Source organism: Heliangelus exortis, chromosome 23 (genome assembly GCF_036169615.1).
Source record: "Heliangelus exortis chromosome 23, bHelExo1.hap1, whole genome shotgun sequence".
In the NCBI taxonomy this organism is placed as follows: Eukaryota; Metazoa; Chordata; class Aves; order Apodiformes; family Trochilidae; genus Heliangelus; species Heliangelus exortis.
This window is the reverse complement of record NC_092444.1, coordinates 2170873-2187376: the sequence shown is the minus strand read 5'-3', so window position 1 is coordinate 2187376 and position 16504 is coordinate 2170873. Positions and strand designations below refer to the sequence as shown.

At 48.2% G+C, this 16504-nt stretch overlaps 1 protein-coding gene across 1 annotated transcript in view; it reads right to left on the bottom strand.

The window, feature by feature from the left end:
- Positions 1–16504, bottom strand: part of USP48 (ubiquitin specific peptidase 48) — a 34408-nt gene that overhangs the window by 4327 nt on the left and 13577 nt on the right. The window contains 11 exon segments of the mRNA XM_071767373.1: positions 180–286; positions 498–628; positions 1282–1392; positions 1857–1918; positions 4400–4522; positions 4739–4863; positions 7948–8019; positions 9322–9452; positions 10996–11110; positions 12689–12889; positions 15427–15576. Coding sequence (XP_071623474.1) covers positions 180–286; positions 498–628; positions 1282–1392; positions 1857–1918; positions 4400–4522; positions 4739–4863; positions 7948–8019; positions 9322–9452; positions 10996–11110; positions 12689–12889; positions 15427–15576 — 1328 coding nt within the window.

The following is a 16504-nucleotide window of genomic DNA, read 5'->3' as shown; positions in this document are numbered from 1 at the left end:
CTTCCCTTCCCCTTTGCCATTTCTGCAGTGGCTCCAAGAGTGCAGAGCTGGTGCTGCCTGCCCCCCAGCACCCAGCACCCCCACCCTGCAGGTCCCAGCCCCTGGGTGGTTGGTTGAGCACTGGAAGGAAGTTTCTGTGAAATGAAAGAGAGCCAGGATGAGGGAGGAGGGAGCCCTACCTTTTTATTATCCACTACTTTATGGACGTAGATGGTTGCCTGGGTATACTCCCTCAAGTCCCGTTGCTGTTGGCATAAGAGCCCTTCTCTGCACTCTGGACAGAGTTCTGGGGAGGAAAAATGTATTTTCATCACTTCAGCTCCTTGCAGACACCTACCCAAAGCCTTTCCCCTCCCTAACCCAGAGCTGCTCACGCCCCCGGGGCAGCTGCCAAGCTTGGGATCCCCTCAGATCTGACCCTTTCCCAAGTTCCCAGGGAAAGAGGCACCAATTAGCCAAAGGCTGGAAGGCCAGAGAGCAGCAGAGGATGCACTCACGAGGCTCAGAGGTGAAACGTGTGCCCTTGGGGTCAGTCCCATCTGCTTGTGTTCGGGTGATTTTGATGACGTGATCCACGACAAAGAGTTTTTGAATCCTTTCCCACTCGTTGGGCCATATCAGAGCTATACTGTGCAAAGGAACAAGAACATGCTTTATGACATGGGAAGAGCCAAGCCCCGAGCTCCTCGAGCAGCCTCCTCTCATTTCTTTTGAGTCTGGCCCTGAAAGAAAAGCTGCAAAACCAACCCTTGGCTCCAGCCAGACGGGAGGGCTGGCACACCCCAAAGAGCAGAGGGAAGAGCAGCGTGTTATTAGTGATGCTGCTCTGCTCCAGTCATGCCAGAGGGAGGGTGGAGGAGAAGACCAGAAGATCTGCTACTTTTAGTTCTGCATGGGTGCAGAAGCAACTCTACAGAGCATGAACTCTGATGTCCAGAGCTCCGGGGGCAAGTCTGAAGGAAAGCAAACAGTAAGGAAGACGGATGTTTCTATGCCCTGGTCAAATTCAGGGGAGTTTATTGTTAGGAACTAGCCAAGCTGCAGTAAGTTTTTTGTTTGTTTTTTTTTATCCTTTTTTTCCCCCCCCTGATTCAGCATCCTTTGATAATTTAGGTCTTGCCTTCCACAGAGGCTAAAGTGGGCTTGAGAAAGCATTTGGGTGGCATTTTGTTCAAGGGGAGGCGTTCGCTCCTGGCGTTGCTGCAGCTTCATGAGCCACTGGGAATGTTCCCCTCAGGCTTGTGAGAGAGGAAGAGAGCCACGTGAAGAGAAGAAACTCACAGTTTGGAGTCTTCTTTGGTCATGGAAGCATAGGTGAACATGAGGCCCCCGTGGGGACAGAGCAGGGCACTGTTTCCTACCGAGGACACAGGGCTGCATCGCGTCGGCCTCCTGCGAGAGCAAAGGGAAAGGGGTTTGCAAAGCTGGGGCAGGTTAGTTCACAAAAGCCACAAGAAGAAATTCCAGGTGAATTATTTCCAGGAGGGAATAGAAAACTACGAGCCAGGTGGAAATCCTATGTGTTCCTGCATGAACTCTTCTATCCAGCAGAGATTTCCATCTCCCACCACCAGCAGCCCATGGAAACAGGACTGAGCGGTGACCTCTGCCTGGGATACAGCTCCAGACAGATGAAAAAAACTAATCAGGTTCCTATCTAATCCAACCATCTGGTTAAGACACAGTAAACAAGGAAATCCAGTTTCTTACAACCTATTACAACTGATCCGAGCCCTTCAAAAATCAGCTTCCTTGTTTCCACAAAGGCAAACCCAGGGATAACGTCACAGCCAGGATCAGGACCTGCAGCCTCCCCCAAAAACGGGAATAAAACCCAGCAAAACCCTCAAAGTTACCTGACAAATTTCCTCCATTCTTCTACAAAGAACTGCGAAACAATATACAGCTCATCTGTCTCCTGGAGGTGAAAAGAGAGAAAAAAAAAAGGAAAAAAAAAAAGGTTTTTTTGTTTTTAATTAATCCAACAATAGAGAAGCAATGACTGCTCAGCTTTTTCACCAGCCCTCGTTCCTTTCAAGTCCTCACTGTTCTTACCATGACAACTCCAGCCAAGCGTGCTGGGAAAGGCAAGGAAAATAATTTGGGATCAAGTACTAAGCAGTTAGGTTACTAATCTGGTGTTTATTACAAAGTTAATTTAGCTGCAGATCCAATTAGCCTGAATGCCCTGCAGGGAATGGCCACTGCCCCTGGAGCAACCAGGACTCCCCAGCACCCTGGCTCAGAGTCTGCAGCTGCAGATGGGTCCCTGCACCCCAGGGCTGTGGGGTGAGACCCCCCCCAAACCCACTTCATTGCTTCACCCTCTAAAATCCAGAAGTTTCTCTTTCTGGCAGCAATCCCCTGGCTGGGCACCCTCATGAGGTTTTGGGATCAATCTTTGTTTTCCTGCTCCAAATGATTCACCATGAGATGATCCTGGACAAAAAACCACTGAGCTCCTGAGAGCAAGGTGACAAACCCATTGCTCACCCACCCCAACCACCCACCCCAACGTGGATTTCAGGGCTCTCTCCATCCTTCTGCAGGGAAATTCATCACACCAGAGGAATATATATATATATATATGTATAATCTCCCTTTATCTCCTCTAGATTAAACCACTCCACTTATTTTCTTCCCTGGACCTCAACTGTTCTGGATCAGGGACAACTGGATCACAAAGCTTGAGAGAAACCTCCTCACCTCTGTTTTATTTTGAATTGGGATTACAGGATTATAATAAAATAATGAATAATTTGGGTTGGAAGGGGCTTTTTAAAGGTCACCCAGGCCAACCCCCCTGCAGTAAGCAGGGACACCCTCAACTAGATCAGGTTGCTCAGATGGTTTGGGTTGATAGGGACCTTAAAGAGCAACTCCCTGCATGATTACTCAAAGGGAGCTGAGGACAAAGCCCCCTGCCTGGAGACACCTTCCTATTTCAAGCTGCCCCACAGCAATGGGCTCCAGCTTCCCACCACCCACCCCAGCTACAAAAGCAAACCCAACCAGATACCACCTTAAATACCCCCAGTAGGACCCAGCAGCTCTCCAGCTCAGCACAGAAGCATTTCCCATTTAAAGCCCTTTTTGGGTTCCCTGGTTCTGAGAGATGAATCCGTGTTGACCTCAATATTTCTTCCCAGCTGGAGAAGGCAGCAGGGAGCATCAGGCTGTGCTCACACGTGGGAGCCACTGAGGCAGACACCTGCCAAAGCAGCTTGGCAGGATCCAAGAGTCAATCATTAATCAGCTCTGCCAGCCCAGGCAGGGAGCCAACAGCTTGGGCCATTTCTTTTGAGCTGCCTCAAAGGCCCAAGAAAGTCCTGGATGCTGCATCCTTGTGCCAGGGGGAAGCTGCTGTGAGAGGTCTTGCAAGCCTCTCAGTCCTGTTTCACAGAATCATCATGGCATCCCATTGGGTTGGGTTGGAGGGACCTTAAAGCCCCCCCAGTGCCCCCCCTGCCATGGTCAGGGACACCTCCCCCAGCCCAGGGTGCTCCAAGCCCCATCCAACCTTCAGCACTGCCAGGGATGGGGCAGCCACAGCTTCTCTGGGAAACCTGGGACAGGGGCTCAGCACCCTCACACCAATTTCTTCCCAATGTCCAACCTCAATCTCCCCTCTCCCAGTTTAAAGCTTTTTACTTTCATCTTGTCACTACATCCCCTTAGTATCTTAGAATCATAGAATGATTTGGGTTGGAAGGAACCTCTAAAGCTCATCCAGTCCAAGCCCAGGGACACCCTCACCCAGATCAGGGTGCTCAGAGCCTCCTCAAGCCTCACCTTGAACATCTCCAGGGAAGAGGCCTCAGCCCCCTCCCTGGGCAACCTGTGCCATTGTTCCACTGCCCTCCTGGTACAGAACTTTTTTTCCTAACATCCAAACTAAATCTACTTTCCAATATCTGCAGGGTTTCAGCATTTAGGGAAACTCCCCCTGAGCTCTGGGGATGCAGGATGATGCCAGAGCACACCTGAGCTGTGTCTGACCAGAAGCAGGCACCTGTCCTGCAGGGGCAGGGGGTGGAAAGCCAGCCCCACTGGCACAGCCATGCTGGTTGGGTCCTTCTAGGGGTGGCTGTCAGGGCAGCAGAAATATTGTCACTCTTATCAAGGTGACTGTGGGCCAGTGGCAGCTCTGCTGGCACCCGAGCAGCTCTTGCCTGCTTGGAGCAGGGCTCTGTGCCAGCCCAGCTGATCAGGGGAAATCACACCTCAGCACAACACATGTGTCAGCTCCACTGGCAAGGACTGGCTGGGACTCCAGTCAGTGAACACCAAGCAGTTTCTATCACAGGAGAGATAAAATTTCATAGGGAGAGGAATAAAAACTCATTCAAACTTCCTCCAGCCTTCTGTGGTGTCACCCCTGGGCACTCTTCTCCCCTACCTGAGGCCAGCTGCCCAGACAGGGTCTGCATTTATCATGAAACAGGTTCTGGAGAGAGGTCTTCTGTTCACTGGCCATCATCTTATGCAGAGCTTCATTTTCCTCTCCTTCACGCTCCAAAATCTGCAGGAAACAGTTAATGACCCCAAAGCTTCAGTTCCCAGCTGCTATTCACAGATCCACCCAATTTTTTTCTGGTTGGGAAAGACCTTTAAGATCATCAAGTCCAACCATTAAAGGTGACACTGTTCTCTTTGGCTACACAAAAAGCAAAGCAGAAATATGACAATGTATTTACAGTCAACAGGCAAAGGGGAAGGTGGTTTGGTGAGGCAGTACCTTGCACTGAGAGCAGCACTCCTTGTTGTTGGGGAATTCAGGGGCCTTTGGAAAATATTGCTTGAGTTTCTCCCAGGCTTCCTTTGAAACCACCCTGCGCTCGTTTTCGGATATGCAGAGGTCACCTGCAGGGAGAGAGGCAATGGGAAGGTTCTGCTCCTGAGGAGCCCTGAGATGTTTTGCAGCCCTGATCAGATGCAAGAGATAAGAAGGTGTAAATGTGGAGGGAAGATATCCCAGCACTCATCAGCCAACACTGTGTCAGCAAAAAAAATGAAGTCACCTTCAACTTCTTTATCGTTTCCTTGTTCAGACAGGAAAAAAAATAAGTGTGACTTTGATTCCTAGAAATGTCCTTCAGATTTCCAAGCTTACACACCCAAGCAGCTGATGAAGCAAGAAGAGAAGCTCAGAAAAGCAAGGAGAAGCCAAACAGGCCACAGGGCTACTGCATTCTCATCTTGGCTACCAGCAACTCTATTGTCATGGTGACCCCATTCACCAAGCTGCAGCCCCACCCTGTGCTCCAAGGCCCAGGTGCTTTCCCCAAAAATAACATTATGGCTGAAACATCCCTGCTGGCTTAATGTCTGGGACAGATCCTGCACCCCAGATCAGCCCCAGGGTGGTATCTTCACATATTCCCTGTATATTTTGAACTGGGGAGCCCCAAACTGGACCCAGTATTCCAGGTGTGGTCTCATCAGGGCAGAGCTGAGGGGGAGGAGAACCTCCCTGGATCTGCTGGACACACTTTTCCTGATGCCCCCAGGACACCCCTGGAGAATTCCCTGTCCACCAGGACTCCAAGGGCTTTCTCCATGGAGCTGCTTTTCCAGCAGGACATTCCCAAACCTGTCCTGGGCCCTGGGGTTGTTCCCACCCCAGCAGAGCTCTACACTTGTCTTTATTGAACTTGAACATGGATCTGGGAGCCAGGTTTGGATGCAGCATGGGAATATTTGGCCCTCAATGTGGAAGCAAAACAGTGTGTGGGAAGTTAGAGTGTCCAGCACAGGGCAGGACAAACTATTGCCTGGATTTCTGCAGCCTGAAGAGCTCCAGGAAGAAGACAAGGAGAAAAGGTTCCTTCTTCCCCACCCTCCGGTAGCTCTTTAACATTACAAGCTCCCATGGGTTTCCCTGGCTCCAGCCAAGCCTGGACTCCTGCCAGCCTCCAAGGGGAAAAAAATAGCAGCAGCTCCCCTCCTGCATCTCCCTTATCAAACAGAGGTGGGGCTGGACCATTTGGATGCAGCATTTGGCCACTTGTTCTTCATCCAACCCAACCTAGTGGCCCAGCTAGGAGGCAGGAGACAGCTGCTCCCCGGAGCCAGGCAGGATGGGGGGGAAAAAAAAGAGCTTGTCTAAATAACACTTTGACACTCTGTTATTAATGAGAACAGATTAACAGGGTGGTGAGGGAAAGAGGTGGAAAAATCAGCTCTGGGTGTGCAGGGAACAAGTGCTTTGCCATCTGGAAGAAGATGATCCCAAACCGCTGCCGATGCTGCTTCCCCCTCCCACCACCCAGAGCCCCGTTTTGGGCACAGACAGGAAAGAAATCTTAACTTGGTATCTGGAAAAAATTATTCCTTGGGGTCGGGCAGCTACTGGAGAGCAAGAAATTGCTGTAAAGATGCAAAGGGAGCTGTGAAAGGAAGGCCTGGCTGGCAGTGCTGGAGGCCAGCCAGACCTCACAGGGAATGCTGGCTTTTCCAGAGCCTACCAGGAAGGCAGGAACCTCCTCCACAGCAAAATTAAGGCTGTAGGACCAAGACTCCAGATTTGCTGACACACTCCAGAGGGAAATTTTCAAGGTGCCAAGGTTGTTTTCCCGTGAGCAATCGGGAGGTTAGCTCAAGATGACAAGATCTGCCCTGCCAGCAGCTCTTGTATTTAATATTATTTATTCTGATCTGACCCAAAGTCATAGATCAACAAGCAATTTAGCAGCATAATATTTTCAAAGCCCTATTGGCCTATTTTTATTGTGTCTGTCTGCATCAAGTGCTTCATCACCACCCTGAATGCTTTTATTTAACAGCAGCTGCCTGGAGGCAATGGGAAACAGGGAGTTAAAGGCTCTGAAAACCAGCAAAGGCCATGACAAAGTGCTTCACCACTCTGCTTTCATCTGAGCTTCTGTCAAACCATTACTCTGCATCCCTGATTAGCCCTGACGACAGCAGAAGGAGTGTTGGGAATTTATGGAATGTTTCCTTCTTGCTAGGAACCCTAGATGGGAAGCTCCTAGTGCCTCCAAAGAACTTACTGTAAAAGTTTGTGCCTGGGAGCAACACCCAAGCTCCAGGAAAAAAAAAAAAAAAAAAAAAAAAAAAAAAAAGAGAGGGATTTTAACAACAAGGTAGCCAAGGATGTGGCTAATGAACTGTCAGGTCAGCTAAACAGCCAACACTGGGTCAAAACCTTCTGTAAAGGGACACCAAAGCACAGCAGGTGGGGAAAGTGATCCCCTTCATGGTCCTGTGTTTCTACAGCTGCTGGGTAAGTGCTCCTGCTTTCCTGGGAACTGAGAGAATAAATTCATGCTCTCAGCTCCCACCTTGCCTGCTTCACACTACTCGTTTTTCTCCTCATGCTTTTGGAACTTCCAAGCTGCTGCAGAGCTTTGGAGCTGCCCTGGTTCCATTGCTTCATTAGTGAGAGGAGGAGATCATAAAATCAGAGTAATTTGGGCTGGAAGGGACCTCCAAAGGTCACCCAGTCCAACCCCAGGGACACCCTCACCCAGATCAGGGTGCTCAGAGCCTCCTCAAGCCTCACCTTGAACATCTCCAGGGATGAGGCCTCAACCCCCTCCCTGGGCACCCTGTGCATTGTTCCACTGCCCTCATGGTACAGAATTTTTTCCATAACATCCAGTCTAAATCTACTCCTCTCTAATTTAAAACATTGCTCCTCATCCTATCACTCCAAGCCCTTGCAAACAGTTCCTCTCCAACCTTCCTGAAGTCCCCTTCAGATACTCTGAAGTTAAAGATCCTGGAAGATGCCTGGAACCATTTGCAATGTGCTTGCAAAGGAAAGCTGAAGGTTTGTTAAGAAACACCAGGAAAAGGAGAATTAAGCACATTTCTTCAATAAATCCTCATGTTGGTCTTGGAGGGAGCAAAGGCTACAAGGTTAATGTCCTGAGCAGTGGGCAACAACAGACATATTCAGCTCCCTCCCCCAGAGAGACTTACCATGTGGGCAAACTATGTCTTCATTAAAATTTAACTCCTCTTCCTCCTCTCTCTTCTCCTCATTCGATTCATCTAATGAAATAAAATAACAAAATAAGACTGCATGGAGTTCCCCAACCAAGGAAAAAACAACTGGGGGGAAAAGAAGCAAGAGTTGCTTTTCAAACTGCAGCAAAACCCTTAACCCAAGAGAGATTTTGGAAGGAAATTTGTTATTCTCTCATGTCCTGGCCTCTGGGCAGGCAGGATTACAGCCTCCAGGCCACGTAGGAGTGCTTAGGAGTGCTTTGAAGTGTGTGAAGCACAAGCTGGTCCTTTGTGAGATTACAAAGGAGGCATTTGTTCCAGCTAAACCACCACAGGGGGTTTCCCTGCTCCCAGAGATCTCGAGTTCAACTTAAACACAAGCCTAGGTAGGAGCCCAGGGAGCAGAAACCTTCCTGGCAAAATATTAGTGTGCTCTCTGCCTTGAGGAGTCTGATCTAAACCAGATGGGAGCTGCCAGGGGTCTGACAAGCCCCACATTGAGGGATAAATTACAGCCAGGAGCCCTGGCTCCCCAGGCAGAAGCACTGGTCACCAAACTGGAGCATCAGAACCACAAGAATGCTTTACTAACAACCTGCTCAACCAGCAAGGTGGCTTGGGAGCAATTAAAAACCCAAGGTGATCCCCTGAGAAGTGGTAACTCAGGGGAGGAGCATCCTTGAACATCTTAAAAGAATTCTCCAGCTCACAGATACCATCAGGGCTGGGGGGCTGGAGGAGCTTCCAGCCCCAAATCAATGCCCTCAGCCCAACAGCTTCTTGCCTTCTGTTCCAACACAAGAAAAGCTCAAAAAAATGATCCTGTTCCTAGAGGTTTAAAGAGAAGAAGACAAAATAAAACCAAACCCATTTGTTCTCACAGAGTGATGATATGGGCAGAGAACTCAATTCCTGATTTATTTTTCTTTTCTAGGCTGTGTTTTCCCAGCACCACTTCCCCTGCTGTGCTGTTTCATCCACAGACCTTTGCAATCAACATCTTCATCCCTTCCCCAAGGTAATTTTCATGTTTCTTCCTCCCCTGTGCTCTCTCATTCAGATAAAAGCAGATGAAGAGCTCATGTGTCTGGGGTGGTAATTTCACACAGCTTTGTAAAACTACTTATTACCTCATCTTCTTCTTCTCTAGCAATGCACCTCACCCAGCAGAGTTCTGAAGCCCATCAAATCCAAAAAAGGTCCTTAAATGAAGGAGCTTTTTAAAATTTGATTTATTATCTTTCCCTCCCGACTCATCCAAGGGAAGCAAAACAGATAGAGGAACACCTGATGTGTTGTCAGGAGGTATCAGGCAGAGCTGGGGGGTCTCTCCAGCAGCAGAATCACCTTTGCTTTGTGCATTCCCATTCATTTTCCCATTGCTGTGCTCAGTGTCTTCATCCTGCTCATTTAACTGCTCCAGAGCCAACTGACGCCAGCTCCTCAGGGATGCTTTCCCAACCCAGAACCCATCATTCCTGAAAGGAAGAGAAGAGGGTTTGCATCAGGATCCACAGCTCCTTTTCTCCTGGGGTGTCCAAACTGTCAAATCTTTAAGAAAAAGCTATGAAAGCAAAGAAAAAAAAAAAAAAAACCAACCAAAAAAGGGGGAAGAGAGAGAAAGGGGAAGAGAGAGAAAGGGGAAGAGAGAGAAAGGGGAAGAGAGAGAAAGGGGAAGAGAGAGAAAGGGGAAGAGAGAGAAAGGGGAAGAGAGAGAAAGGGGAAGAGAGAGAAAGGGGAAGAGAGAGAAAGGGGAAGAGAGAGAAAGGGGAAGAGAGAGAAAGGGGAAGAGAGAGAAAGGGGAAGAGAGAGAAAGGGGAAGAGAGAGAAAGGGGAAGAGAGAGAAAGGGGAAGAGAGAGAAAGGGGAAGAGAGAGAAAGGGGAAGAGAGAGAAAGGGGAAGAGAGAGAAAGGGGAAGAGAGAGAAAGGGGAAGAGAGAGAAAGGGGAAGAGAGAGAAAGGGGAAGAGAGAGAAAGGGGAAGAGAGAGAAAGGGGAAGAGAGAGAAAGGGGAAGAGAGAGAAAGGGGAAGAGAGAGAAAGGGGAAGAGAGAGAAAGGGGAAGAGAGAGAAAGGGGAAGAGAGAGAAAGGGGAAGAGAGAGAAAGGGGAAGAGAGAGAAAGGGGAAGAGAGAGAAAGGGGAAGAGAGAGAAAGGGGAAGAGAGAGAAAGGGGAAAAGGAAGAGAGAGAAAGGGGAAAAGGAAAAGAGAGAAAGGGGAAAAGGAAAAGAGAGAAAGGGGAAAAGGAAAAGAGAGAAAGGGGAAAAGGAAAAGAGAGAAAGGGGAAAAGGAAAAGAGAGAAAGGGGAAAAGGAAAAGAGAGAAAGGGGAAAAGGAAAAGAGAGAAAGGGGAAAAGGAAAAGAGAGAAAGGGGAAAAGGAAAAGAGAGAAAGGGGAAAAGGAAAAGAGAGAAGGGGAAAAGGAAAAGAGAGAAGGGGAAAAGGAAAAGAGAGAAGGGGAAAAGGAAAAGAGAGAAGGGGAAAAGGAAAAGAGAGAAGGGGAAAAGGAAAAGAGAGAAGGGGAAAAGGAAAAGAGAGAAGGGGAAAAGGAAAAGAGAGAAGGGGAAAAGGAAAAGAGAGAAGGGGAAAAGGAAAAGAGAGAAGGGAAAAAGGAAAAGAGAGAAGGGAAAAAGGAAAACAGAGAAGGGAAAAAGGAAAAGAGAGAAGGGAAAAAGGAAAAGAGAGAAGGGAAAAAGGAAAACAGAGAAGGGAAAAAGGAAAAGAGAGAAGGGAAAAAGGAAAAGAGAGAAGGGGAAAAGGAAAAGAGAGAAGGGAAAAAGGAAAAGAGAGAAGGGAAAAAGGAAAAGAGAGAAGGGGAAAAGGAAAAGAGAGAAGGGGAAAAGGAAAAGAGAGAAGGGAAAAAGGAAAACAGAGAAGGGAAAAAGGAAAACAGAGAAGGGAAAAAGGAAAACAGAGAAGGGAAAAAGGAAAACAGAGAAGGGAAAAAGGAAAACAGAGAAGGGAAAAAGGAAAAAAGGAGGGAAAAAGGTAAAAAGAACTTCTTTGGAAGCCTCAGGACTCACATACCCCTTGACTGTGACCTTCAGCAGGTTGGTAACGGTTTTGTAGTCCTCGTTTAACTGGTTTTTCAGGCGCAGGATTCGACACCTTTCCACCACACAGTCCTTGCAAAGTGCTTTGACTGGGGGTGGGGAGAGGGGGAAAAAAGAAACACAATTTATTGCAGACCTGGCTGAGGTTCTGGCTGCTCTGAAGGTGTGCTCGGACAGGTATGGCTGCCTCATGGCTGGGGATTTCAGGTGGAAATGAGGAGATCCCTGGGGTTACTGGCACATCAGTAAGATCTGAAGCTTAAATTAAGATTTGAAGCTTAAATAAGTGTAAAACACTTGAGGTGAGGTGTGATCTGCTCTGCTGGCTCCTGGTAGCAACAGTTTGCAATGAGAGCCAGGCCAGGCCAAACACTGCCATGGGTGACAAAAGGCATATGCAAGGAAAAAAAAAACCAAAACCTCTATCATGACACTTTGCAAACTCAACCCAGGAAAAAAAAAACAAACCAACAAACCCTCCCACAAAGCAACACTGGACCAAGAGGAGCAGAAGCCCTACAGTTGGGGGTAGATTTTCATCTGGGGAAGTCGGAGACTTCCACGCATCCGATTCCTCTCTCCCAGCCCTCCTCAATGAAAAAACCTGCAGGCCATCTTCCAGTTGACTAATAAACATTGGCCTGGTTTGCTTTTTTTTTCCCCCCACAAAGGCTGCCTGCGTCACAGCAGTTTCTTCTCCCCTTGAAGCTCCTAGCAGGAGCTGAGCTAATTTGGTCTCAGTGGGAGTTATTGAGCTCCTTGATAAAAGAAACCACGCCTGGGGCTTGATTAAGGGATGCCCAAAGACTGAAGGGGCTGGGCTGACCCCAAAAATCAAAAAATGCCTGACAGATGTGTGCAGCATAAGCACACAAGCCCACAGGTAATGTGTTTTCCTCAGAGGAGGTGGCTCGGGGCAGGAGATAGTAAATTATTTCTTGGCCAGCACCCATCCCGTGCTGCTCTGGAGCACAGGCTGCTGGCAAGAGACAGCAGGGATCTGCATGCTCCACCAAATGCTGCCCACACAGGATCTGAAGGTGCTGCAGGCATGGAAAAAAAATAATTTTCAAGAGTCTGAGGGGCTGCGTGTGGAAGTTTTGTTGTTTTCTAGAATCAACTTCATTTAAACCATCCAAGAATGTTTTCTAACCTAAAGGCCCTTTTCAGTTCTCAGAAATTCCTTCACAGCTCTTCCTAGGCAGAACAGAACTCATGTCTGAAACAGATCCTGCCATCAGTGTAATTGTTTGAATGTTAATGTAATTAAGCAATATTAAAAAAAAAAAGTAATCATCTGGAAATAACAGTACAGCACAAAAAGTACATATAGAAACAGCAGAATCCTAGAATGTCAGCTTGGAAGGGACCTCAGGGATCACCTGCTCCAACCCTTCTGATATTATTGTTCATGTGAGATGTCTCAGCACCCATCAAGCTGAGAATTCAAACTTCCCAAAGTGGGGGAATCCACCCCTTCCCTGGGAGACCATTCCAGGGGCTGACTCTCCTCATAGGGAAAAATTTTCCTCTTGTGTCCCCGAACAAACCCCCCAAAAAAAAAGTTATGATGAGAAAGATGGGACTGGGAGCAGAACAAAGCTCTAAAACACGTTGAGCACATGAGAAGGTGACTTGGAAGGGTGTTTTCCAGCCTGAGAGCTCACCATTCAGCCGGGGCCCTCCTCCATATCTCCTGTAGAAGAAGTCGGCCACGTACTCCGATATCCTTTTCATAATGGGGATTTTATCCGGGTGGAGTTTGCCATGGGCACACAGGCAGGCCGTGTTGTCTATAGGTTTGGGAGGAGTAGACTCATCCAGCCATTTCTGCAGCCATTCCAGAGAGATAAAGTCGTAGGGGGAACCTGGAAGGAGGGGGGGGGTGGAAGAAAAACCCAGAGAGAGAAACAAGCCCGTACGTGTCAGCTCATGCTCGCTGCAGATGGTATTTTCTAATTACTCTGATAGTCAGTGGTACTTTTAAAAATTAACAATTGCTGTTGATTAAATCCCCACTGTACAAGTTTTCAAACATCTGATACAGCTCCCCTCCTCCAAGTCTTATCTCACTGGTGGAGCTTCAGAAGACAGGAGACTCCATGATACCAAGCTCTGCAAGAAGGAGCAGTCGTTTCAAACTCAAGAGATGGATACAAACCAGCAGAGCCCTCTGAGCAGGAACAGGAGTGCTTTCAGCCTGCTAAACCTTCAGGGGCTTATTGAGGAGCAGTTCAGGAAAGGAGAAGGTTTTCCTACCATCCATCAAGGGACAAATATAATACTTTATGATACATTATGCTCACACATGAAAGGCTCTTGCCAGACAACAGCAAGCTAGGGGGGGGAAACTGAAAAGGAAAAGGCAACAACAGCACAAAGACAAGCTCAGTGCTCACCCCAAATCTTCAGCACCCAAATTTCAGTGTTATTGTGTAATTCTCTTAAAACTCTAGATGAGAAACACTCGCCCATTTTTAAGATTTGCACTGCAAACAGAAATGTGATCTCATTTTTTAGGGCGAGTGTGATTTTTTTTCAGGCAGCTTTGCCCTTGTTTGCTGAAGGAGAAACACCTCACACAGAGCCAGGGTTCAGGAGTGGGTCAGCATCAGTGTGAGCAGTGAGACAGCTCTGGGAGAAACCCCTCCATGCTGAGCCCCAGAACTGATGTGGGATGACAGGGAAATCAGGAGGCAATGAAACCCTTTCTGCTGACTCAAGGAGAGCAGCTCTGAAACCGAGGGGAATCGTTACATTTATCCAAAGAACACAAATCCTCAGTGCTTCCTACAAAAAAAAGCAACAGAGAAACTCCATGAAATTGCTTTGGCCTCCCAGTTTGGACTGGTTCTTTGCAAAGCCAGGCTTCAAACCCTCTCTCCTCTGCAGGATCCATCAGCACTGTTTTCATCTTATGCAATGCCATCAGAGATACCCAAGCTCTGACCTCCAGAGAATCGCGATGCTGTCAGAACCGGTTTGCTAGTTTGGGATGAAAGCTGCCTCCCCCAGAAAGTAGTTCTGGGTTGTTTGTGATTTTTTTTCTGGGGCAGGCTACACAAAGCTGGCAGAAAAACGTGTCTGCACAGCTGCAGAGTGCTGAGCTCCTGCGGGATGGGGCTCGGGGTGGGATGGGACAACGTTGCCTCCAGCTGTTCCAGCAGCAGGCAGTGGGTGCCATCAGCATCTTCAGATCGTGGCAGAGGAGCTTTACCTGCCCTGGTAAAAACCCATCTTTTTGAGCTTTATTCCCTTGTCATGTTAGAAATGCTGAAAGCAAACTGCTTTGCTTCTGCTTAGGGGGAGAGAAAACAGCCTGGAGTCACGCTGGCTGCTCCTTTTTCACTGTGACTCATGGTGGAATCAGACCTCCAGCACTACTTGGATTGAATGGTGACATTTTAACACCACTCAGCCTTGCAGGGACTCTGCAAGATGAGCTGTGACAGCCTCCTGGTTGTGAGTTAAGCTCCTGTTGTCTGCAAACCTGGGTTCCTCAACTGAAGAGGCAGATGTTTATGGGAGAGGAGGGGTCTGCTGTGCAGCTACTGGAACCTTGCTGCTGGTTCTGAGCATGAAGCAATGAACATCAGAAGCTCAAGGATCAAACTGTCTGACAGGCTTCACTGTTTTCAGGTCTTGAACTAAAAACTCCAAGAGATTTGTAAGAGATGTGCATAGTGGAGAGAAATTCCCCGTGCTGGATGGGGGGTAGCAAGAGCTCCTCTGCTTGTTTGGAAGAGGATGGGAGAGAAAAACAAGGAAGGAAATAAAAATCCTTGTGCTCAGACATGCTGAGGCAAGAAGACACAAGGAGGAGAGGGAAAGGATTAACCCCAGTCAGCCATGGGAGGGGTTACAAAGCCCAGACATGAGGCTTGGAAGCCCTAGCAGGGATGAATTAAATTATTTTCTGCTGGAGATCAGGCAGCCTCCTGCCCTGTCACCTGCTGATTAATTCGGATCAACAGCTCCCCAGTGTGCTGTGAGTTGGCAATTTGAGACTGGCCACTTATTTCTTTTGCCTCAATGCTGCTAATGGCTGAGGAGAGGAGCTGCTCACTGGGCAGAAGAAACCAGTCACAACGCATGGAAGCACACAGGAGCCTGACTGCTGGGGAAGGAGCAAGAGGGAATGAGTGATGCCAGAGGCCATGAGAATAAGCAAAAAAAAAAAGAAAAAAAAAAAAAAAAAAAAAGAGGAGAAAAATAGGTTAAGGCAGAAAAGGAAGAGAGGGGAAGCAAATCCTGAGCATGCACACAGCAACAGACAGCGATCGCTTTCCTCTTAGAGGACTGCAGCCACTGCCTGCCAGCCAAGCCTGTGGGTCAGTGACAAAACATGACTGAGCTTAACAAAAGTCTTAGGACAAAAAAACATGACCACAATTATCTTACAGACCAGCTTCAGCGGGTAACTTTTTGTAGAGCTCCTTCACCTCTTCGTGTTTGATTTTGCCCCTGGCCACACTCTGCTTGCGCATCTCGGCCATTTCGTTGCACCACTCCTCAAACTTGCAATTATCCCGCTCCACCAGCTCCTGCAGAAAAGCTGTTGGGCAAGAAGAAAGAAAGAAAGAAAGAAAGAAAGAAAGAAAAAGGCAGTCATTCCAAGAAAAAAAAAAAAAAAAAGCCAATTATGTTAATTACCCCCATGACAGGTTATCTGGGGATAACGAGCAAGCCTCAAAAATTCCCCCTCCGAGCTCCCCACAACGGGGTCTTTCTGAAAGCCAAGGGCAGGGGTGTTGCTCTCTGCAATATTCAAGGGTTGTAGGTGATTAAATGCAAAAATCCTGCACGGTACAACAAGCAAACAATTTACCAGGGCTTGGGTGCTGAGTTAAGAGAAACTTCTGGCTTGCTAACCAGCCTGCACCGAGCCCTGGCAGCCAGCAGGGGTTTGGTGAGGCTGCAGGGCTGGAGCCCAGCAGGAGTTTCAATCCTTTCCTGCTCCTTCCTCTCGCTCCAACCATCCCTCTGCCTCCCACCCAGAGAAACTCTTCAGTAGTGCCAAGGACCCAGCGCTCTCAGGGGAGAGCTTTTTACCCCCATTTTGGATAAGCCTGGAGCCTGTCCCGACGTGCAGCCCCCCACGGGCAGGCAGGATTTGGGTGCGAGGGGTCGAGCACGTTGCAAAGCCCAAGAGCAAAAAAAAAAAGCCCTCAGGGAATGGGAATTAAGCCAGGGCAGATCCACTGGAAGGTGAGGGGGAATGGGAATTTTTGCTGTTGCTGGTGGAAAAAAACCAAATAAACCAAACCTCAGCAGGGGGAAAAAAAAAAAGATAAAACACTTCCCTTGCAGCACTGGTGTAAGGCAGGGGAAAGCTCTGCTTATCTGAAGTTTTTTCCTATTTGACAATATTTTTGAAGAGCTAAAATATTTCCAGAAAGGTCAACACTTGTGTGGCCAGAAAAGACAGTACCCACGGTATTAAAAAACAACCAGCTTGACCCTCTTGAGGTCAGAGCCAAGTT